Genomic DNA, 25,853 nt, shown 5'->3' with positions numbered 1-25,853 from the left:
ACCCATTTACTCTCAACCTACCTGCAATTCAAAACCCCTTTATATTAGATACGCATGCTACTGCTTAGGAATGGAGGCAGTATTAGCACATGACAAAGGACTTAAAAAGGTAGTGGCTTATTGGTTTAAACATTCCTTGTGTTGGACATAAGCTAAGAACTTTAGCAAACCTCTCATACAGAGTTCCAGAAAAACTATGTAGAAACACTAGAGTCCACAGAGCATATATTAAAAGGGGAACACTCTAAGGCATAACATTATACTCCACAGTTGATTAGCAAAGAGCAAGACTGGTTGCTCAGTATTTTGGGGTCAGCTCCCCATTGTGTGTTGGCCATTTTTTGGTCACAATTCCAGGACTTCACTTCCTTTTTCAGCTTCTTGAGGTGTTCTCTGAATAGCAACGGTTGGTCTATGTGACCCAAAGGTACACTGGGTGTACCTAGTTCTCAAGGCTTGTACCATTCCATAATATCTGGAGTTTTTGCTTGACCTGACCATGTTTTAGGTGGATGATGCACACTTGTACCTGTGGGTACTGTGCACCAGTAAAGTCACATTGGAGCCATGCACACAAAATTGATAGTGAATTTGATCCTATAAAATTAGCACAGCAACCTTGAAACTGACTACCACCTAGTCATTTTACTGCTTTGCAGAGATTGCACCACCATCCATGAGACAGGCTACTTTCACTTGTGAAGCACTCATGCTACAGCAATGAGTGCCCATAAGAAATACTGTATTGAGAGTAAAGGTTGAATGGTGTGCAGTAAATAAGGCAATAGGGTCACACACATTGAATGATGAGTGTGTATATATATGTCTGCTCAAAAAGCATCATCCATTCTGTGTCCTGAAAGAGGGACAGGTCTTATGGAAAAAAAAACAAACATGCAAGATTATGATAATGCATATGAACAAAGGAGCCCAGCTTAGGTTTCAGGTCCAGCTTTTGAGAATCCTTGATTTTGCAACCCTAACATTCAGATTCTGAAGCAGGCATGTACAGTAATTAAGACTCTTTTACAGGATGTCCCGTGAACCTCTTTTTGTCCTACTCCTAGTCTCCTCCCTCCTCAACGCCACATCCCAGTCCTACGCCCTCCCCTGGCTCCACATCCCAGTCTCCCTGCTTACTACTCTGCTCAGGCCCACTTCCTCATCTGTCTGCATTCTAACCAGACTACTTCTCCTCCAGTAGAGTCTGGGCCCTAGAAGGTAGAGCACTGCACACAAAAGAGAGACATTCTGCCTGTTCTCAGATCTACTACCTGGCAGCAGAGTGACCCCTGCAGTGAGAGCAGTGGCAGGGGAAGTCCTTCTCACCCCTGCTGCACTGGGATGGAGCTCAGTGTAAACTGAATCCTTGGAGAACTTAGCTGCCAAACTAAGAAATTTGAGTATGTGCAAGCAACAGTTTTCAAAGGTTCATAAAACTCTGACAAATTTTCAGTGAAAGGCATATCACTAACAGTAAGGTAACCCCCTCAAATTTTAGCACCAAATGATGGAGGCACGAGAGCTTCAACAAAACAATTAAATTTAATGTGCAAAAACACACCCACAAATATAGGGCTAGAAGAGATATTGAGACATCTAGCCCATCCCCCTTGCACTGAGGCATGACCAAGTAAAACGTAGGGCATCCCTGACAGGTGTTTGTCTGAACTGTTCTTAAAAGCCTCCAGTGACAGCAGTTCCACAGCTTCCTTAAGTAACCTGTTCCTGTACTTAACTATCCTTAGATATTAGAAAAAGAAGTTCTAACTAACCTGAAACTCCCTTGTTGCAAACTAAGCCAATTATTTCTTGTCCCACCCTGAGTAGACATGAGAGAACAAAAGATCACTATCCTCTTCGACAACCTCTTACATATTGGAAGACTGTGTCCCTCAGCCTTCTCTTCTCTAGAAGAAACATGCTAGTTCTTTCATTTATCTCATTCTGAGATTAGGAAATAGTTTTTTTGCTTAAAGTTTCTAAGTAAGAGAGCTGGCATGAAAAATTTTAGCCCAAATAGTTAGAGTTCGACAAAGTTATAAGCAACTGCAAACAGGATCTTAATGGAACATGTTAGGTAACATTTACTACATGCATCACTACCTATTGTAAGTGTATAAACTTTCAGCCCTCTCCCCTGAAAGCACCAAACACAACAGCTTACCCATAAAGTCAGGAGATTCAAATTCAGAGTTATTGAGGCAGTAATTCAGATACAAACATCTATGAGGTTATTGCTAGATAATTTTAGCTTCCATTAGTATTTTAATTTTGAAATACTGTTCTGAACTTTTGGGAGAGAAACACATGATAATTGATATTGAAAACAAATGCACTCGCCTTCAATGGTTTAGTGTAACCACCTCAGTCATAATTTATGTTTACAATGTGAGATTTTTCTGTATATATCAGAATTAAAATTTAAAAACCAGTATTAGACAATGCATATAATACATATTAATATTTTTTAAAGACACCAACTGCCAAGATTTTCCACTGCAGAAACAGTTAACTCCAGAGAAATAAAAATCATGATCATCTTCTCTTACTGCTCTTTTTATCTTGGGAGTACTGCTTTTAACCACACTGCAGAGAATTACTGCATTAACTATTCTGTACTAAGTTTTACCTTTAGCTGCAAGAAAGCATTAAAAGGCAATGCAAAGATCCTCTCCCTCCAAAACTAACTACAATTTAAAGAAATTCTCCTTTGGTTAACTAAGAATTACAGATATTGTATGGAGGCAAAGCAGAAGGTAAATAAAATGAATTATCAAAAGCTGAAGCAGTACCAACTGATTATACACAAACTTGAAATCTTTCTACAACACACTTAGTTGAAAAGGACTGAGCAAGAAGACTACTACTAAACAGGTATTCTGCTCCATTAGAAGTTTTGTTGCATACTGTAGTATGTAGCATAAAGTGGTACTTATCACTTCAAATGCTGAATTTTAAAAGCTCTCACCATTGCCCCAAACACACCAAAAAAGGTAGCTAGTTACAGCAGTTAATAAAACCTCTGGGACATTAATGCATTTTCATTATACTTTATCTTCATCCTCTGTGGCATAGATAGCCTGATTCCGTCTTTTAATTTTCTTCATGGCACTGTTTCCGTTCTCATTTTTACCAATCCGCTTTAAAGCTCTTTCATTTAAGCTCTTCTCTTCAGTCTGCTCACTCATACCAGATTTCTCCAGGTCTTCATTGGTGGAGTCCATAGCATCATCAGAGGATACCATCATGGAATCTGGCATGATCCTGGTGTCAGAAAAACTTGCTGAAAAGTCAGGAGGATGATCAGGTGAAGGATCCACAGAACAGATACTTTGATCTTCATCACCACCCTCTTCATCCAGCATTATTTCATCTGGGTTAATAGACAAAGACAGCCCAGAATTATCTGTATAATATTCACTGGGCTCCTCTGCTGACTCAGTACTGTCCATTTCCTCCTCCTCCTCCTCATATTCTCCCCGAACTGAGCGCTCTTCTTTCACTTGCTGAATCCTGTCATTAATATCGGTGAGACCAAATTGGGCACAAAACTCAGTGGTCTGCGGATTGATTATATGAACTGGTTCCATATTTTTCTGCGGTTTGTTGGGGTCATAGCAAGCAGCTGTCACACTGAAGTTGCAAGGAATTTTGAGGTTATGGCTCAGCTCTTCCAATATCTCTTTGAGGGCTCCTTCTGTTGCACTGTAATCCCACCTACAGGAATAAAAAACAAGGTCAGATTCTGTTGAGCTCAATTAGCCAAAACATCTCTCTTCCTGTTCCTATTTGAAGAGGTTCTCTTTATAGACATTATATCTTCTTTTTGATAAACTGAACAGATTGAGCTCTTTGAGTATCACTGTAAGGCATTTTCTCCATCCCTCAAACTATTTTTGTGTCTCTTCTCTGCACCCTCTCTAATTCTTCATCATCATCATCCTTTTAAGATTATGGAGTCCAGTACTGATCTCACAAATACCATATACAGAGGCAAAGTCTTCCTTGATGTGCATAAGAATTTAAGATTACCTAAAATATTTGGAACGGGCATTCAAACTGATGTGAATATTGGAACTTTTACATTTGACTGAACTATTAGCTACATTTTAGGCTATAAATAGCCACATAAGGACTACAGATTCAGCTTCCCTGAAACCCTGCTGCCTTTTTAACTGCAAGCCCCAGTTGATATGAGATGCCATTATAGGAAGATAATTATTTCTAACCTGTTAACAATGAGGCACAATTGCTTTATACTGGAAAAGCCAGAATGCCCATCCAAATATTATGGCTGACTAAAATATAATTACTACTGTGGATCAATTAATTTATGGTAAACTAACCCAAATAGATGTTTTAAACAGGACTCCCGTTCTTCAGTTATTCTGAATGGAGGATTTATTCTTTAAACCAAAAGCTCAGCTTTCTTATGCAGGCATATGCAAAATGAACACAAATACTGATGGTCTGTCTGAGGAATGGAAGTTTCCACTCAACATATGTATGCACACATGCAGTGCCAGTGAAATGTGGGCACATCAGTGAACAGTTTTATGACAAAACAGGGCACACTCATTAAGAATATGGTTCTTAACCCCTCACTCTAGCAAATGAAAACAGATTAATCAAACCACAGTGGCAGTCATCCTAGAGCTCCTGCAAGCTGATCAAATCTTGGGCCTGAATACCAGTCTCATGGGAGTTCAGGCAGCAATACTGTAGTGTTTAGCAGCTCATTAGGTAGAATCCTAATATGCAGCCTGGTTCTTGAAAGCAGTAGACAATCAGGAGATTCAGTCTCATCTTCTTACATGGGACTTGAACCTGGTACTGGGAATGGTTTTATGACCTATTAGAATTTCTAGGAAAGATCTCACAGAATCACAAACGTACGGCTGGAAGGTGTGACATTCTATACCTTGGTGGAGCACCCTGTAACCCCCCCATCCCTCATTTATATACAACTGTGATCTTGCATATAAAGAAAGCCATGTGAGGTATCGCAGGAAAGGTTATGATCTGCTGAAAGTCATTTTTCTATCTAAATGTGTACATCATTAATGCATATGAAGTTATGAGAATATGTTGTATGGTTGTCACTAAAATATGCTGTGGGTTTGGGAAGCACCCAGATACTAGCTCCCCAGAGACAATGACAAGGGAGGTAACCAATGCCCGGTGGGTGGTTCCCATCACCAGCCACTGTCCAGCAGAGGAGTTACAATTCAATGACTCACTTGCACAAGGCCATGCCAGAGGAATTGCTCAACCTTGCCTGGAGACTCAGCAATGTCCACCAGACATGCCTGGACTTGTGTTCTCCAAGCACATGGACTGAGGGTATAAAACAGAACACAGTGGCCACATGCTGGGCCTTTCCCCCACCTCTGCTACAAACAACAAAGACACTCAGAAGACCGAAGACGCCAACAGAGGGGACTGGCCCAGGTATAAGGGACAACCCTGTATATTAAGGACTGCAATATCCAATGGGGTGAGAAAAACTGCTTAATCTAGATGTTGCCCAGTCTAATAGGGTCAAGAATTTAGACTGCGTGCTTATATTTTATTTTGGTAACTAACTGACTTTTTGCCTATCACTTAAAATCTATCTTTTGTAGTCAATAAATTTGTTTAACTGTTTATCTTTACCAGTGAGTTTGCCAGAAGCATTTGGTACGGGTGTTTGCTCAGGTTTACAAAGGCTGGTGTATATCAACTTTCCATTGATGAAGTGGTAAACCAATTAATAAATTTGCACTGTTCATATTGAGCAGTGCAAGACAGTATATTCCTGAGGTACAAGGCTGGGAGGATTTGGCTAGTGCCTTTCTCTGTATGATTCATGAGTGTCTCTGGGAGCATTCATGCAATCTAGCTGGGTGTGGGGCTCCACATGATGTAGTGCAGAGTGATGATAGCGCCTGGAGAGGCTTGCTGCTTGTCACTAGCAAGGCATTGTGAAAGACAGCCCAGGCTGGACAGAGTTAAGGGGACACAGCGGTCCCACAGTCCCAGGCTGCACCCCGGGGATCCCGTCACAGAAGGGACCTTGAGAGATCATCTAGTTCAGCCACCCATACTGAGATTGGGTATATTTGATCCTGACCCTCCCCGACAGGTGTTTGTCCGACCTGTTCTTAAAAACCTCCAAGAATGGGGATTCCACAGCCTCCCTATTTCAGAGCTTAACTATCCTCAAAGTTTTTCCCAATACCTAACCTAAATCTCCCTTGATCCAGCATTAGCCAATTACTTCTTCTACCTTCAGCAAACATGGAGAACGGTTCATCATGCTCTTTATAGCAGCACTTAACACATTTGATGACTTACCAGGTTCCCCTATCAGTAGTGTTCTTTCAAGACTAAACATGTCCCGATGGTTTTTTAAAAAACCTTTCCTTAGATCATATTTTCTAAAACTTTTATCATTTTTGTTTCTCTCCTCTGGACTCTCTCCAATTTGTCCACATTTTTCCTAAAGCATGGTGCCCAAAGCTGGACACAGTATTCCAGCTGAGGGCTCAGCAATGCAGAGGAGAGCAGAACAATTACGTCCCAAGTCTTACATATGAAACTCCTGTTACTATATCCCAGGGTGATCTTTGCCTTTTTTGCACCTGCATCGCATTACTGACTTACTCAATTTGTGATCCTGCAACTTCTATTTTTGAGTCCAGTTTCTAATAGTAGCATGCTGTGTAAGAGTAGGAAAGTTTCAAGCTAATGTATGACATTGCAAGGTAAAGGTCATGCTTGGATCTCTGCCAGAATATAGGCCCAACAAATCCGTCTTCCACCAGGAAAATCACCCTTGCCTCATTTGACCCCAAAATTCCTAAAGAGGGAAGGCTATATCACCTGGATGTCCACAGTACAATAAGATCTATTGTTTAGGAAGGTTTAAAGATCAAGTGGCCTCCAGAGCTATAGTCTGTAGCTGGATTAGGACACTGATCAGAGACTTACTATTGCAGCAGGAAAGTTAACATTTACTCTCACTCTACAGTGGGGGGAGGGAGGGACACACGTGTGTGGCAGGCAGGGTAGTGAATCCTTTTTAATGGATATTTGAAAGGCTGTCTTCTGCTTGCACTTTTGCCAAAGATTATAGAACAGGTTCAGGGTTTGCAGGCTCTAGAGAAGGGTGGTGGAGGCAGTAGTCAAGTGATGATCCCTCCTATACTAAATAACTGCTTTGGGTGGTCTCAACATCTGGACTTAGTAAAGAAAGTTTCAATTTTTTAACATTTTTCATTTTAAGGCTCCCTGAAGATTTGGATGCACATGGCACCAGCAACTCAGTTGAAGCTTTTTGCAGTATGTTCAAATTGCTACTGCTAAATGTATCAGGTAACAGCCGTTGAATACTGTCAGTTGATGGTCTTTGCTTGGTACTGCTTTAACTGTATTCAACTGAAAACTAAGAAACACCTAGTGCCTTCTGTGATATGAAATCCAAAGCCTTAATGTTCTGGCTCAATCTGCTCCTTGGGGAGAATTATAACCCAAACATCTGAACTGGTGAAGAAAGAGGAAGCGATTACAAGTAAGCAAAATTTCTCCATATCAAATTTACATGGTGCTCTGCAAACTGATTAAACACATTTCCAGCTACAGGAAGCTTACAATCTAAAAGAAGACACATACAAAGATATTTAAACAGATCAAGAAAGGAAGGACTAAGATGTCCAGTAAGAGGCTAAGAAGTGCTTGAAGAGGTGTCTGAAAGAGGGGAGAAAGAGGACTAAATATATAAAAGATGTCATCTATTTTCATGAAATGAGACCATACTTGCATATACAGTACACCCTCGCTATAATGAACACCTGTGGATCCAAGCCATTTGTTAGGTGTAGCCAGGGGTTCTTTATATCAGGAGAGGGGAATAGCTCCTCCAGCCCCGGGGTCGGGGGAACACATTCAGCCCTCCTCCTTTGTGGCCCAGGGGCCAGGGGAAGGATTCAGAGACCATGTTCACTATAGCCCAGCGGTTCTCAAACTTTAGTAATCTGAGAACCCCCATTTTGATTTAAAATTTTGCCACAGACCCCAAGCCCCTCACTCAGCCCCAGGCCCCCTTCCACGCCCTCCCCCAAGGCCCAAACAGCGTGCAGAAGGCACCAGGAGGGAGGGGAAGGAGTTGATCAGCAGGACCCACGGACCCCCTGGAGTTCCCTCATGGACCCCAGTTTGAGATACACTGCTATAGCCCAAGGTTTGCTATTGTGAAGCATGTTATAGTGAGGTTCTACTGTATGAAGTTGCCTGATTGCAGAAGTTCCTCAATCACTCAAAATCTTCCTGAAAGGAGTTGTCTGTCTATCAGAACAGCAAAACAAATGACAAGCAGAAAACACACTTCAACAACACCTTCCCCAGAGGGAATATGAAATATTTCCTACAGTTGAGCAGTTCAGATGGGTATGATTCTGATTTACTCATCTACTGTAACATATAGGAACAAGGAGCTAAAGCTCTGGATGAAACTTACTCTTGGGAATAAAGTCAGCACAAGGCATGCATCATTTAAAACTTAAGTAGGGTTTAGATGGAATAACTTTGTGCTGGGCCTCTTGGTATAGGGATGAACTTGACCCAGAGTGCATTAGCCATCTTCTCTTTTATAGTAATTTAAAAGGGTCGTCCACGGGTTGCAAACATGGTTTTGTCCTTGAAGTCTGCGTCTGCACAAACTATATTCATTAGGCAATACACATTTCGTAACTTTATAAAGCAATTTAATGTATCTTATTAAACCTGTATTCATGTCAAAATGTTGTAGACAAAATTGAACACATAACGACATGACATTGAGAATGGATATGCTTCTGCAACCTTAAGGTCTCTTTTCAGTTGCTTACAACTGATCCAACTTCTACCTTTTGAGGCTGAAATTATCCATGCTTGGTCTTTGCCCAAGACCAGATTTTTTCTGAAAGCTTGAGTACAAGGTACAGCTATTTTTCATTTGTAGGCTCCTCTAAAATTGGCTCAGTGGGGAGGTAGCATAAACCTGAAACGTGCCAGATACATAATCCTTCAGTTACATATATGCCAGCATCCATTGTCAAAGCTTCCCATGCTGGCAAGTCCAGAATAAATCCAGCTGAGAAAATGTCAAGAAAAGATTTTGCTCCCAGTGAGACTTAGACATCTTGCAGGATTACTGAACATCTGATGTAATCAACTCCACTTTCCAAGTACATTTGCTCTTTAGGATCAAGGTCTCTTGTTTAATCACCAACCTATGCCTCTACAAGCACACACAGACCTCCTCAGACACAGCCAGTTATCCAGGTACAACAGCGTAGATCTCTTGTAGCTGCCATGACCATTTCTGCTCCTGAAATCCAGGCTTCATCTTTGGCTTGATTTGGACTTTGCCTCCTAACTCAGAACCTGAAACCTGACTCAGACTCTGACCCTTGGTATTGACCCTGGCCTGGAACCTGACTATCAACTCCTCCATGATCCCCAACCTCAGGTTTGCCTCTTCTTGGACCTATGGTCCCAACTGCCCTTGTTGGGATCTTGACAGTCTGGACCACCCTCCCCCATGGTGGAGGCCTATCCTAGGGGAACATGAAGGCAGCGGGCCAGTCCCTGCCCGGCATGCCCTAGAGGGTATTTGAGATGGCTGAATGGGTTGACCATTCCCAGGAAAACCACCCCATGCTTCGAGCCCAAGCATCATAGCTCGCAACAGAGAACCAAGCTCTGCACATGCAATCCACCCAGCTCCATGATGAAAATGTGGCTCTGTGGACCCATCTGGCATAGCATGCCACAGATAACTAGATGGTACAAGAGATGGGGGCCTGGCTGCAGGATGAGAATGCTACACTATGGGTATGCACTGGAGCTGTACACCCTGACCCAGGCCCCCCAATTAAAAGATATTACCTCACCCATCCTCTCTCTAATATCCCAAATCTGTCTTTTCAAAAGTATATGCATATTTTCAACACAAAGAAAGTTTAAACCCAATACTAATTTTACTTACTTTGCATGGAGGCCATTGTTTTCAGGCATGTTCCATGCGTTTGAAGTCACATTAATAAGATTGTTAGTAGCCTTGAGAACAGCAAGCCATTCAATGTCATATTCCAGAGAATCAGATGCGCTGGGGTCATGGTCTATATCTATTACCTTAGAAAAACAATATTGACAAATGAGGCATTTCATTCAACCTGACAGGAGGACATCATTCTATATTTAAGCATTATCTTCAGGCAATTAGTTCTTAATTAAAAGTTCAGTATACCTGCCCACTGAATAAGGCAGGGGTTCTGTGAAAAAAGTAGTATGTGATCACGTAATTAGAGACTATCATAATGCATATGCACAAGGAGACTGAATTAAGGCTGCACAGGCAACATGAATTCTAGCATTTCCTAGCTTTTGAGTGCTTGACTTTATTTTTAAAGTTAAAAGTTGAAAACAGTTTGTGGGCAAAATATTCAAGAATCTGCCCAGGTGGGTGCATCTGAGATACAGACTAACAAGCAGAAGTTACTTTTTGGTCCATTCATTTCCACCAATCCCAAACTGGTTTGTTTAACCCTTCCCTCAAAAAAAGGAAGGCAGCAGGGAAGGAACAGCTGCTGCATTTCCCAGAACTGCATTTATAGAACCATCCAACCTATAATGTTTGGCAAAATATGATCAGACCTGCTTTTCTCTTTCAGCCCAAGAAGAGGATCTTAGGGTAAGGAACATCCCCTGTTTAACAGGATTCTGAAAGAGATCCTGGGCCTTTTGAAGATAGCCTTGAAAACACAGAACTGATCACTAGTGTTGTATTAGTCACTGATTTTTCTCTATACTAGTACTAGTCATTAATAGTCTTCCTTACAGTTACCTATAGGATTGACTGTGGGCAATGGTCTTGATTTTTGGTTGTAAAGCAGTGCCACCCTAATTGACATTGATGGCAATAAGGCCACCATAAGTTTCCTCCTAGTACGTGGCCTGATTTGAGTCAGCTACTGTACTGAGCAGTCTGTATGGCCTCTTGCCACAAAAGGTAAAGCTCACTAGCTGGAGAGACGGAATGATCTAGTGGACTAATAGCCAGGAACCCCAGTGTTCTACCTCCCATCTCTGAACCAGACTATGTCTCTGGTTTTAGTCAAGTCCAAAACTCCAAACTACAAAAAGGCACTCTTGCAGACAGCTGAAAACCCACTTGGCCCTGTTTGTACGAAGCCAAGTCTTTAAGTGGTCAGTCCGGTGAAAAGAATTAATCTATTACTTCTAATGCAGAGTGTCTGGTGATGCATCTGCCAGGGAACACTTCCTTCAGTACCAACTTAATTCTCCTGTCCCTGACATACCTCAATCATTAGCCCAGTTCCTGCTGCTATTACCCAGTAAAACAGGTTGATGTAACAGCGTTTGCATAGCAACTGCTGAAGCTTCTGCCAAAGATGGAATAACTGTATCCTCTTGATTAAGGCATCTCACCCCGCTGAAGGAAGGGGACATGTCCACGAACCAGTGGCAGATTCAGGGCTGTGGGTGCAGCAGGCCTGGGTCAGGTAAGCCACTTTCCACCGCCACTAGAAACAAGCATGGGATTCAGCCCCCATTGTAAGTTCAGGAAGTGGCTGAGATCCACCACTTTCAGACATTTGGCAGCTTGGGTCGGTTTTTAGTTTGTGTGTCTTTCCCAGAATGGGGCTAAGTTTTCCAATGGGGCAGCATGAGATGGAGGAGAATACTCTGGCTGAGCAGGGACTGAGGAAGTTTGACTGGCAGTGAAGAGGCGGTTCTTATGTGAAGGAAAAACTGGGAAGAAATTGTACTGTACTTCTGGCAAGCTTAATTTTGTTGATTGTCTGTATTAGTTTGTCTTGTATTTTGGGGCAGGGACCATTTTCTTTTCCGTGTATACAGTGCCCAGCGCAATGAAGCCCCAATGCCAGGTAAGGCCTTTAGGCCCTAGAGCAATATAAATTCTAAAAAAGTCCACGGTACATATTAGGAAAAAGTCCTCTTTTGGGTACTGTGAGATATTGAATTCAATAAGCTGTCTGGATTGGATTGTCTTTTAGGATTTCTCTGGAGTTTCATACCAAATAGTTGTCCTTAAGGGGTTGTGCATTGGATCACCAGCTACTTTTCCACCCCACCCTGGTAAGATTCTCATCCCACAATCTCTTGATCACAGTATCATGAAATAAGGAAGAAAAAAAGCCTGTCTAGGGGGTCTTCCTCACCAAGACAGACTCAGGAAGTTCACTTTCCTCAAATGGGGGGGGGGGGGGGGGGAGATCTTGTCTTTTTTTGTTTTTATTTTCCTTAGGCTTACGTTTCAGGCATTTCACAGGGGCCTTCAGTTACTTAGTTACTGCCTCCAAAGACAGAAGAATACATGTGGCTAGACAGTGGCACCAGGACACAGCCCATAGTGAGGTGTGGGGCATTGTTACACCTTCCCAGGAAAGAGGTATTGTGACTTAATACATCACAATTCCCTCCACAACCCCCACATGCTTCAAGAAGGGGGGTGGGGGGAAGAGAAGTAATTTAATTCTGATCTATACCAACAGCAAGTTACCACTACACACGCTCCACTGGTCAGCACGTTGAGGGGGCAGAGCAAAAGCTCCACATATTCCCCACCCTCATGCTCTATAGTAGTAATAAGCAAATACAAAGTGCCCCTCATTCCTGTATCCTGCTACGAAGTCCTGGCAGTTTGTATAGGGGCATATGGAGGGATTCTTATGACCCCCTATACCTCTGTGCAGCCCAAGAAAGGATCCTCATAATTTTCCATTACCCATTAAGTCCTCATCCCATACATGAGCAGCAACTGTGAGATTTAATTCTCTGGGGATGGAAGAATCATTCTTCAGCTTCCTGCTGAACTGTGCACTCCCTAGCCCAGATATATAAAGTACTAAATGGTAGTAGATGACCACTTACAGTGGTCTTACCTGCAGGAAGTCTCTGTGTGGCAGACATTTATCCAGAGCCAAAAATTTTGTTGCTTTTGGCAGCTGTCCTTCAATGTTTGTCTAGGAAACAGGAATGAAACCATTACTGGCAATGCTAAAGATTCCCTGAAATATGACCTAATAACCAAATTATGCATGGAGACTCCAGGGCAGAATTTAAAGTTAACAGTTTCTATTAAACAGAATATTCTAAAGTTCCTAGAGATAAAAAGGGAGGACTGCGGTACAAAGAGAGAGAGCTTGAGCTGAAGTCAGAGGAAACTGGAGTAGATAACAGCGGCAACATGGGGGGGAAGACACGACACACACAGGTCTCGTTCAGCTGAAGCAGTCTGGTGTAATCAAGCACACGGGCCTTGTCTACACTACAGACTAAATTGCCCGCTGCAACCATCGCAGCAGCAGTCATCAATTTAACAGGTCTAGTGAAGACGCAATAAGTCCTGTCCACTTAATTAATCCACTTTAATGAGAGACAGAAGCTATGTCAACAGGAAAGCATCTCCTGTCAACATAGCGTTAAGTCAACATAAATTATGTCAACTTAGTTACGTAATTTAGATTGACTTATATTGCTAGTGTAGACTAGGCCACAGACTCAGAACCTCAGAAGGGGCTATTCTCATAAGGGAGAGAAAGATTTGCCAAGACAGGAAGCTCTAGAGACACAAGAGCTGTCTGATTTTTATACTGTTTGGAGTTTACCAACTGTTAAGGAGCACAAAAAGAATGTAGCCAATTACTTTCCTAGTTTGCATTATTCTGGTTGACAAGAAACTAGCAAATAAACCAAACAGGTTTAAACCTGCAGATTTTCTGGCTTTGTCTGGGCTACTCGTGAACTCTCCCTATCTGCTCTGACCCTTGCCATATCTCAGGCACCCAAAAGGATACCCATCTCAAATAACCAGGTATCTTCCCTGAATTGCTCTCTTCTCTCCTCCTTCACAAAGTGAAAAATCCAGCTATTTTTAACATGAAATATAAATTTTCTAGTTCGGCAACCTCAGCTACTTAACTTGTTTAGTGACCATCAGGGCAGAGTAATTTGAAAAAGATTGGCTTAAAACTACAAAACAAAATAATAGTTCTACAAATAGCTTCAAAAGTATCTTATAAACAGAATAAGTTATAACATTCACTGTCTTCATGAGTTAAGACTCTTTAGCTTAGGTTATGGCTTTGATTATTAGGGTGAATTAATAGTTACTTAATATAGGTAGGAGTACTTTCCATGAACTATATGAAAATACATTTATAAAAGGAAAAGCAAATAAGTTTTTACAAGAGAAAAATGCTTGTGTGGATCTGGCTACTGGCATTAGAAACCTGAGATAGACACGACATGCTTTTGTTTATTTGTTACCTGGTGTTGCATTAAAGCTGCAAATTTTACATGAAGATGTGCTGAGAACCAATACGTGGGCTGAAAGTGCTGCAGAAGCTCTGAAGCAGCAGGGCTTCCCAATGTGTTGTTTTCCACTTCTTGGCGGAAGAAAGATTTCATTTTAAGAAGCTGTTTCTTGTTTCCATAGTGATATATACTTCTTGGCCAATCATGTGACATAAATATATCCATAGGATGCTTTAGCTATAAAGCAAAAAAACAGCACTTAAATGAATACTAATGAAGGGGGAGCATACTTGATTCTTTTTGTCTGACCAGAGCAGATTTTGACTGACAGTCTTACTTTCTAAACACTGAGGTTATACCACTGGATGCAATCTTCCAGAGTGCCATTGAGTTTGATCTTGCATTCTCTAAACTCTATGGTTTGTGTGCCACTTTCTTGCTTTCCTTGGGACAGGTAAGCCAGCATTTAGTGCACAGTATCGTTTTGATATCTCCCCTCAGAGGCAAATGTCAAGCAGTTATATGGACATAAGAATTTCTAAAATTATAGCCATATAATAAGTGCTATTTACAAAGCAAATTCACACAATAGAAAACGTTGGAAGAAAGTATCACTATGCTTGAATTATAGTTATTACAACTATAAGTTAGTTGTATTCTATTGGCATACATTATCTTCTCTGAGCTGGCAAGCTACTTAAGCATGGGTGAGATTCTCTGTTACTCTCAATCACCATTTATGCTATTTTCTTGAAGTATTTTAGCTATCCCCTGCCTACAGGCACTTCAATAGCTCTTTTAAAACTACATCATAATTTTTCCATCTCTAAGCTTGTGATTTTTCTAGCACCATGCTCAGAGATTTTCATAGTGCAACAGTGAAACTCAAGTAGGTCCATTTCATTCTTCTGCAACTTGGGAAAGTTCAGAGCTGCAGCAGAAGCAGTCACTCATTCACTCTGGCTACATCTACACTACAGACCCTATGTTGGCACAACTACGTTGGTATGGTCCCTAGTGCTGAAAGGAGGAGTTCTGTCAGTATAGTAACATGACCTCCTAGGACATTAACTATGCCAACAGAAGCCCTCTTCTGTCTGCATAACTGTCTACACTGGAGCTTTTGTCAGCATAGCTATATAGCTAGGGTTGTGTTTTCGTTTTGTTGTTTTTTGTTTTTTTTAAAAAAACAGCTTGGATCAACATAGCCATGCTGGTATAAGTTTTAAATGTAGACCAGGCCTCTGAGTGGCTATAGGAGGATTAGGTTAGGAGGCCAAGGAGGTCAGAGGGGAAGCCGGGTTAGTCTGTACCCACAAAAACGAGGAGTCCGGTGGCACCTTAAAGACTAACATTTATTTGGGCGTAAGTTTCATGGGTAAAAAACCCCACTTCTTCAGATGCATGAAGGCATGCATCTGAAGAAGTGGGTTTTTTTACCCACAAAACTTACGCCCAAATAATTCTGTTAGTCTTTAAGGTGCTACCAGATTCCTAGGTTAGGCGGGACCATTCTCACCCATCAGAGCCACCAGCAGTCTCTGAATGGGAACAAAGGAAAAGTATTCCTTTTATCTTCCAGGAGTCAGAGATGGGTCTTTTGGGGAGTGACGGGGACCTCTCCCACTGCTGGAAAATCATGAAATGCCAAGTTATAGTGACACTTCCCACACCACCTTAACTGTCTCTGAAGGGATGGCAGTAGGAATTGAGAACGACAGTACCTTACCTCCCCTAACCAAGAATGCCATTCTCTGTACCCAGCACAACTCCAGTGCAACATTTCTATTCACACAGTCCAACAAACTCATTGTACTGTATGCAGCGTGACTGTTCTGGGAGTATTCGCTGCTGGTTTGCAGAGATCCCACTTCACAAAAAGGCTAAGGGAGGGACAGTACTGCGATCCCATTCAGTGACTCTTTAGGGTAGGGATCAAAAGAAGCAGAGTTAAGATTACATGGGAAGTGTCACCTTAACTCTGAATTTCCTTCAGAGAAGTTGACTGCTCCCTATACTCTATGGACAGGAAACTGAAACCTTGTCTTAGTCAGGAAGAAACTTCAAGGGTTTGCAGGGGAGAGGAGCTACAAGCTCCAGTCCTGAGATCTCACCAGCCTCTACTGAAGCTCCGTAGCTTTAACAGAGGCTCCTCCCATTTGATGAGCCATGGCAGCCTGGAAGAGCAGATATGGTACTTGAGAGGTTGCGCTCCCCAAGAATACAGGTACCATTGTGCTGGAGTGAGAGAGACCATAGTGACCCATGAAGGCCCTCCTTCCACGCACCCAGAGACATCTTTGCTCATGCCATATCCTCACACACCACAGGGAAGCTGAGGCAAGTATCCCTGCTCCCCCTTCCAGGCCTTCTCCCCAAAATATACTTACTGAATTAAATACTCAGGAAATTCCATTAGAAGTTTAATTTGCAAGGAATTAAGTCTGAATAAGTAGCAGTCCCCTCCTCCCACACGAAGGGCCAGCCTATGCCACACCTTTTAATTATACCTCAATCCCAACACAGTACATCTCTGCTAACAGTGCCAGGCTCTGCACTACTACAGATATAGCACTTCCTCAGCTTCCAACTGAAACCCACTGGTCTCTCTCAGACGCTAAAACAAAAACGTTAGCTACAGCCTCCAGCTTTCCCAATACACAACACACTGCACTCTTAACCCGTGCACATAAGTCCCCTTGAATATTTGCTGATATTGCAGAGGATGTAATTAAGGATTTGCATCAGACTGTGAGGGACACCTGTGTGATGTGTTTCTTTATCAACTGAAGAAGGCAGTCTTGCAACAATGCAGAGATTAGTGACAAGGCCTGTAGAATTACCCTTCTATTGTGAATAGCAGAAGCAAACTTTGATTGTGTCAATAGAAACAGATAATGTAAATTCAGATCAACATGCTCATCTCTAGATTAGTCTAATCTCATGCAAAATTATCTACCCTCTTCAAAAAAAAGCTTTACTCCCCACCTGTTTGAGTTTGAAGACTTCAATATTCCTCACATGGTACGCACTTCTTACGGTCTGCTGATTGTATGGAGGACACTCAAAATGACCTGAAACATACCAGGAAAAACAGGTCACACAAGGGACTGGGTTCCTAGAGGGAGAAAGGGGAATCAAATTGCAAGGGGTGAGCCTGGCTTGTGGTGTTCAGAGCATAAGTGGGGGAATAAAGCCTTGAGACTTTGCAGCTCTGAAATTCAAGTTAAGTCTCTTGATATTTCTATATAAATGCCAACTTACATAATCAGTTTTATAGGTAAAAGAAACAGACTGACACTATTAACTAAAGAATGCTGCCAAAGAAACGTTAGGATGATTGCTACAAAGACTTGTACATCCACGGGGAGCTCTTTTTCTGGTGTCAATGGCTGTTTTCAGCTTGAAGAGTTGGTGCCATGTCTGCGCACAGACACATGGACTCAACAGTGGAAATCTGTTCACAGGCAACTTTGGAGAACCTGTAAATTCTCCAACACACACACTATAAAACAAAACACCTAATAAAAAGAGTATGGAATCTTAATTGCAAGATGTTTCTGAATGTATATGTTAATAAAAAGTCAAAGTTACACAAAATATTACCTTTTTTGTAATCATGAGATTTGAAAATGCCAGAAATTCCACCAATTCTTACACCACGATATTTTACTACTCCTGCATAACCTAGAATGACAAGAGATTAAAATAAAATTCTCTGCATATCAGGAAAACAGGGAGCTTTTAGGAATTGTAATTGAGTCTGTTCAACTTTAACATAATGTGCATTAGGTACAAAAGAATTGATTCAGATAAAATAACTCATCCAGAACTATGGTTCAAATGAGTTGCATTTTAGAAAATGTTCACTTGCCTCTGCACTACTTCCAATCCTGGACAAAACCTATTATTGTAGAAAGCAATTTTTGTATTTCTAACCTGCCCAAAACAAATGAAGTCATTCACATTGCAGCACCACACATTTTCATGATTCTTTACAAATAAAATAAAACTAAGTCTTACACAATTTAAGACTGACAAGAATTAAAGTACAAGAAAAGTCAGTCATCTGGGGGTAACTGAAGGTGAAAAGCAAGGACTGATTGAAGATGTGAATTTTAAAGAGAAATTCAAAGGATAAGAAGTATTTGGCAGAAGCAAACATGGAGACTTTCAGTCACACAGAGCATGAAAGATGACCAAAAAAATAAGATGAAAAGAAGGGAGCAGTAAAGAGAAATATTTCAGAAGTGAGATGAGATTTAGGAGGGGGAGAATTATAAGAACGGCCATACTTAGACCATCAAGACCAGCATCCTGTCTTCCAACAGTGGGGTTGCTTTCCATGACCATCTTGGATAACAGCCATTGGTGGACCTATTCTCCATGGTCTTATCTAATTCTCTTTTGAACCCCATTATAGTTTTGGCTTCACAATATCCCCTGGCAACAAGTGTTCCCCCCCCCCCTTTATTATAAACCTTTAGTTTTAGGCACTAAAGGATTGGCTGGCAGCGTAGTATTTTGGATAAGATCCACACCTATACTGATCTGGTAATGTGGCTGACCCTTTGGGGTCAGAAAAACATTTTGTACATGTGAACAGTTTTTTGTTTTGTTTTTTTTTTTTCTCCCCCAAATAACTTCTCACAGTACTGGACATAAGTGCTGACTGGGAGCCAGAAAATAGACATGCAATAAAGGGGGCAGTGTGATTTCTTTTTTGCTTCTTGATAACCAGTGTGGGGAATCAGAAGCACAGTTTAACAAATAAATGGACACAAATCAGACATCAAGAACTATAATATGCAAAAACAAATCGGAGAGCACTTTGATCTCCCTGGACTCTCAACAACAGACTTAAAAGTGGCAATTCTTCAACAACAAAAATTCAAACAGACTCCAATGAGAAACTGCCGAACTGGAATTAATTTGCAAACTGGACACCATCAAATTAGGCCTGAATAAAGACTGGGAGTGGCTGGGTCACTACAAAAAACTAATTTCCCCATATTAATTTCCCCCTACTGTTACGCACACCTTCTTGTCAACTGTTTGAAATGGGCCACCCTGATTACATTGGCCTCATTACCACTAAAAAAGTGATTTTTTCCTCCCTTGGTATTCTACTGTTGAGTATAGCCCACTTACACTTTAATTGAATTGTCTTGTTAGCACTGACCCCCCACTTGGTAAGGCAACTCCCATCTTTTCATGTGCAGTGTATATATACCTGCCAACAGTATTTTCCATTCCATGCATCTGATGAAGTGGGTTTTAGCCTACGAAAGCTTATGCCGAAATAAATTTGTTCGTGTCTAAGGTGCCACAAGTACTCCTCGTTGTTTTAACTTCAGTGTTACCCACCAGACTGGGAGTATCTGCTCTCCCTTTTGCAGCCTGCCCTGACCTTAGCATTTCCAGTGAGGGTTGCCCCAGGCACCACAGATCACACTGTTGTAGTTAAACAATGGGGGAGGTATAGCTCAGTGGTTTGCACATTGGCCTGCTAAACCCAGAGTTGAGGGTTCAATCCTTGAGGGGACCATTTAGAGATCTGGGGCAAAAATTGGGGATTGGTCCTGCTCTGAGCAGGGGGTTAGACTAGATGACCTCCTGAGGTCCCTTCCAACCCTGATATTCTATGAACACAGAACCAGATCATTTGGGTTTTGAATCAGAACCCCAAGCTATTCCAAGTTTGAAATTTAAAACTGAGCGTGCCAAAGGTTAAAGTTAGTCACAATGAGCAATTCACAGTCAAAACTGCAAGCCCTGAGAGAGAGAGAGCCACCGTCTTCAGCATGAGAGAGAAATGGCAGAACTTCAAATGCAAGAGAAGCAAGCCTTGGCCCAGCTGGAAAAAGAAGCTGAGGAACGAGCCAGGTGAGCTGAGGAAAGAACCAAGCAAGCTGGAGAGAGAGAGAAAAATCTCACAGGAGGCGAATGGATCTGCTGCAAGCTGATACTAATGTTGCCAGACTTAAACTCCAAATCAAAATAATGAAGAACAGCAGGTACTGTGTTATCCTGGAAGCTCAGCTCCTCTCTACAGCAATGATGGAGATAGAGTCTGTTCAGTTTATAAGAATGTTGGTATGTTGTTTAATAATGTGGTAACTGGGTTATGACATTACCCTGATTAACATAGTCCCAGATAAAGTATGAATGTGAATCCTCTGAATGTTGTCTGTAACAGGAAGATTTGTAAGGGGGGGGTTGACTCGAAACAGTTGCATGTGTTTAACCAGGTATGCTGTAGCAAGGAAGAGTGTGTCTCTAGCCTTGGGACTGTGGAAAACAGCTGTTTGTCTAGTCAGAAAAGCAGTTTATATAAGAAATTTCTGAATGTCTAATATCTCAGAAGTGAATCTAGAGTTAAATGAAGCACAGAAAGAAGCTCAGGAAAATTTCTTTAGAGAAAATTAGAGTTGATGTCAGTTTGAAGCCCTAACTGAGGGAGGAAAGGGTAGATTTCTGGTGGGTGATGGATTCCTGGCAACTGAAGTTTGTAAAAGTGAGACTGAACAAAGTAAAGTGATTTGCTTAAAGTAGCTCAGTATGATGAACCACTGTTTGTAGAAAGCAACAGTTTATCTGTTGAAGGAAAAACTGTTTCCAACTGTTTGTCTGTTGCAAATAGCAGTGTGCCTAATAAAGGAGAATTGTGGAGCAGACAGAAGGTGCCCGTCAGCCTATGATGGTTGAGGATATTTCATTTATCCCAGAGTGATTCGGGACTTGACTAAAACCCAAGAAGAGAGTGTTCCTAAGTTTGTGTGTGGTAAACTGCATTTTGCCAGTGAGGAAAGCTGCAGAGGGAAAGAGTGCCTTTAACCATGGAGTTTAGCAGCTTGCCTAAAAGGAGGTTATGTGAAAGTCCTCTTAATACACCCAGAATCTCCTCTGGAATAAGTGAAACTCAGAGGGAGTTTGTTGTGGCTCCACAGAGCAATGCTTTTGTGAAGCAAAAGGGGGAAAAAGAAGAAAGAAGAAAAAAAAAAGATTCCTGAAGAGAAAAATCTTCATGGTAGTTTTTGCAAGCCATTTGCTGCAACTGATGGGTGTGGAAGTGATTTGATTGAGTTAACTCAGGGTGAATCACTGTATAGAGAAAGCAGCAAAGAGTCCTGTGGCACCTTATATACTAACAGACATATTGGAGCATAAGCTTTCGTGGGTGAATACCCACTTCGTCGGATGCATGTCGAGGAAATTTCCAGAGGCAGGTATAAATATGCAAGCAAGAATCAGGCTAGGGATAACGAGGTTAGTTCAATCAGGGAGGATGAGGCCCTCTTCTAGCAGCTAAGGTGTGAACACCAAGGGAGGAGAACCTGCTTTTGTAGTTGGCTAGCCATTAACAGTCTTTGTTTAATTACAAGGGATACCTGTAAGCAATTGTGAAACTTGGCACAGCAGAGAAACTTTTACAAATCTAGTCTCCTGTATAGAAAGGGAAACTGAGGCACGCCACCACATTGGCATTTAGCCATGACAGCAAGGTGATTACACCCTTGAAAGCATACAACTGACACATTGAGAGAAGGCAAGGGATACACCTTATGACTCATCATAAGGCATCAGGGGCATGCTTAGGGACAGAAAAGGCTTCCAAGCCATATGCTGGGCAGCTTGTGTTTGAAACAGAGGAAGCACAAGCCGCATGGCAAAAGACTATAAAAGGCGGCTGCATCTTCTCCATTTTACCTTCAGTCCTGCTTCTTACCTCTGGAGGAACTTTGCTACAAACTGAAGCTCTGAACAAAGGACTGAATGACCCATCCAAGCTGTGGATGTATTCCAGAGGGACTTTCAAGCCAGCAAACTCACCAATACTGCTAGGAACCTGATGGACTTTGATGTCTTTGTGTGTGTGTGTGTGACTGCTTTACCATTTAACATCTCTTTTCTTGGTCTCTTTTTCTTTATAATAAACCTTTAGACACTAAAGGATTGGCTGGCAGAGTGGTATTTCGGGTAAGATCCAAACCTATACTGATCTAGTGATGTAGCTGACCCTTTGGGGTCAGAAGAATATTTAGTATACCGAGCAGAGTTTTTTAAATAACTTCTCACTGTACTGGACCTATCTGCTGACTGGGAACCCTAGGACTGGAATGCAATAAAGGGGGCTGTGTGATTTCTTTTTTGCTCCTTGATAACTAGTGTGGTGGATCAGCAGCAGTTTGTGACTGGTTGGAGAGTTTAACTTTAGTGTTACCCGCTAGTCTTGGGAGTATCTGCTCTCCCTTTTGAAGCCTGCCCTGACCTTAGCATTTCCAGTGAGGGCTGCCCCAGGCTCAACCCAGTCACAAGAAGTTCCACAGGTTGACTCTGCATTGTGTGAAGAAGTACTTCCTTATGTTTGTTTTAAGTCTGCTTCCTATTAATTTCATTGGGTGACCACTGATTCTTCTGTTACGTAAAGGTGTAAATAATACTTCCTTATATACTTTTGCCACACCATTCATGATTTTATAGACCTTTATCAAATCATCTCCCTTAGCCATCTCTTTTTTAATGCAAAATAAGGTCTTGTAGATAAAAGCAAAGAACCTAAACTTAATCCAGAAAACAGTAAGGCCAATTTAGTGACAGGAGCAGGAGAGAAAGGTCATTACCAGTGGCATGTCCAACTGACTGGAATGGAAATGGACTGGAACAAAAACAGGACAGCAGTAAGGGGACCGGCAGTGGGTTACATTAATTGTAAAAAGTTATCAAGGCACAGGGAAGGGTGTTAGGAGTAGTAGGGATAATAAAGAAGCTAGTTTGGGCAATATTAGAGAGAAACCACCAACAAGAAACAAAATAAGAAAAAAGATCAGAGATAATACTCAGGTTGTGGTCCTGGGAAATAGAAAAGATCAGCAGAGATAAAAGAATGTAGCATGAGTAAAGAGATTAAGAAGAAAGATTAAATTCAGTTGCAGAGAGAGTTTGTTATGATGGCTGGTCATCTACCCCTTATCCCATCAATTTGTTAGATCATCATGCAAGCATCGCCATCTTCAATTGTACAAGACAGCACTGAAGTCCACCTGCTTACCATCTTCTTTGATGCAATCCATCCATTTGCAGGTCATCCAACAGGAAATTTCAGAGCCAATTTGAAATCAAAGATTGGATAGAAAGGGTGAGATGGAGGGTAAAGAGAAAAACTGGTGAATCCTCAGCATAATTTAAAACACTGGCCCTTGGAGAATACAGAAAGAAACCAAAAACAGAACCCAGAAGTACTGAAGTCACTAAAAACAAAGACTCGGGCTCACGAAATCACGCAGCCAAAGTCATCTTACTATATTCTGCTAATCTTCAACTGAGCATCTGAAGCAAAACTGAATCCTCCTGAGGTTTTCCCAATGCTATATAGCCAGTACTCCAAAAACAAAATCCAAAACAGTAATATGCATCTCAACCTAGTCAGAAATCTAAGAGTTTATAGAAATTACCTCAATATTTAACCCCTAGAAGTTCAAGCCCATATTTATAATTAAATCTGTAAAAACCAAAGAATTAAATGACTTTCCATACCAAGGTAATATATGTTTGGTGCCACCCATCCTCCATATGGTAATTCCTGCAAGTGATTTGAGGCTTCATGATTACCCCCGATAAAGATTGTGAGAACAGGAGCCTTCTTCTCTCCTGAATAATACCTATACCAGAAACAGAAAAACAACATCTTAACAATACACAAGTGATATTTCAAGATGTTTACATGTGTAAGCAGCAGAAAAGATTGGGCCTATACAAATCTACATGCAAAAATTTTGGGATTTTTAAGTTTTTGAAAGGATAGATTTTTACAGTCCCAAACTAGCAGACAATGCTAGTATCAGCCACACAACCTATTTTGTTCAAAGACAGGCCCAATATATTCTGTTTAACAGGCCACCAGGTGTCCACAGAAACACTGAAAACATCCAATGAAGTGAGCTGTAGCTCACGAAAGCTTATGCTCAAATAAATTGGTTAGTCTCTAAGGTGCCACAAGTACTCCTTTTCTTTTTGCGAATACAGACTAACACAGCTGTTACTCTGAAAACTGAAAACAAAGCTACTGGTACGTATTTGTATATAAAAACGACAGTGCTCAGTTTCGGGCTGCGTTTCAGTTCAGGGGGACCCCGCCTTCTCCAGATCGCTGCAGAATCCCGTAGGGACGAGGAGTGGGTCGAGACCCTGAGGAAAAAGGGGAGGCCCGGGCCTGAGGGCAGCGGCCGTTCGCGTTCGGTGGGGGGGGGGGGGGCGCGGTTCGAGCTCCAGGTACCCAGCGAGTCTGGGTAGAGGGCGCAGCCTCCCCTCGCTGTCACAGACGGCGGCGCAGGGATCTGACGCGCCGGCGGACGGGGAGGAGAAGTTCCCGGTGCCGCATCTGGCAGCGCTCTGCTCCCCACGGCAACGGAGGCGCCCAAAGCGGGCGCCGGGGGCCTGCAGGGCGAGCGGCCAGGCCCGACGCTCACCGGTAGAAGGTCTGCATGTGGCGGTACTTGGCCGACACGGCCATGCAGCGTAGGTCCGCCTCGTTGCGCACGGCCTGGAAGTCGCCGCAGCACAGCAGCAGGTCGATACGCACGTTGTGGCGCCGCTGCAGCAGCTCCAACGTCTCGTAGAGCTTGTCCAGCTCGCCATGGCAGCAGCCGGCCACCGCCACCTTCATCCCGCCGCGCGGCGCCTGCTTAATGCGTCACCATCCCCCGAGCGCTCGCCAGATCCCGTCCGAGTGCGCCTGCGCATCAGCCCTCCCCCCCCACGCCCGGCTGTGGGTGAGCTCCGGCCCGCGCGCTCTCGGGCTACAATCGGAGCGTGCACGCGCGTCTGTGCGTGCACTTGCCGCCGTGGGCTTGGCGCAAAATCCGGGCTGTGTGCGTGCCTGGTCACGTGCATGCTGTGCGCGCGAGTTGCATGCTCTTGGGTTTGGGAGTGTGCGTTCACTTGAATGGCCACTATGTGTATCTGTCCGTTGCGTGTACATGTGTGTAATGGCGCCCCACAAGGGCGTTATGCTGTGAGTCTAACAGTAGCTGCCCGCTCTGTGGGAGCTGTTGGCAGCAGCTACCAGTATCCGTCCAGCTCCATGTGGGCAGTTCACCGAACAGTCAGCCTTTTTCTTCAAGTTAGCAGAGGACTCAGCGAGTTCTGAAAAACCATTAGCAATATCCCCTTTTTCCAGAAGAGCGACATGTACATAGCATCTTTCATCCATTAAATTTTCCATGTCGTTTGCAAACAATATATTCCATATAAAATATTACATTAAAATACTGTTATGGTTGCAAGGTCAAACACTCTAAAGTTAGGAAATACCAGATTAAGGTTCTCCTGCAGAGACCTCCATCAGTTGAGCTAAAAGAGAAACTCCGTAAGCTGTTAGCAGAAGTAACTTATCCTCTATTAAATGCTCAGAACGTTTTATTAACACAGAGTTAAAGTTGTCCTGTGGCTGATGCCTTGTGCCCTTCCAGAATGTGGCTGGCTGCTGCTATGGCGCACTGGACAAGCTCAATTTAAACCTTTGA

At 42.4% G+C, this 25,853-nt stretch overlaps 1 protein-coding gene across 1 annotated transcript; it reads right to left on the bottom strand.

The window, feature by feature from the left end:
- Positions 1–1,584: 1,584 nt before the first annotated feature.
- On the bottom strand, positions 1,585–25,055 carry DBR1 (debranching RNA lariats 1). The gene is made up of 8 exons (XM_074964084.1): positions 24,798–25,055; positions 23,866–23,990; positions 17,935–18,015; positions 17,317–17,402; positions 14,341–14,565; positions 12,954–13,034; positions 10,013–10,158; positions 1,585–3,720 (listed from the first exon to the last, which is right to left on the bottom strand). Exons 1-8 carry the CDS (start codon positions 24,992–24,994, stop codon positions 3,048–3,050), a joined length of 1,614 nt encoding a protein of 537 aa, XP_074820185.1. The 5' UTR covers positions 24,995–25,055; the 3' UTR covers positions 1,585–3,047.
- Between the last annotated feature and the right edge of the window lie 798 nt (positions 25,056–25,853).

This window comes from Natator depressus, chromosome 9 (assembly GCF_965152275.1).
Source record: "Natator depressus isolate rNatDep1 chromosome 9, rNatDep2.hap1, whole genome shotgun sequence".
NCBI lineage: Eukaryota > Metazoa > Chordata > Testudines > Cheloniidae > Natator > Natator depressus.
The sequence above is the reverse complement of the archived record's forward strand: the minus strand, read 5'-3'. Positions and strand labels throughout refer to the sequence as shown.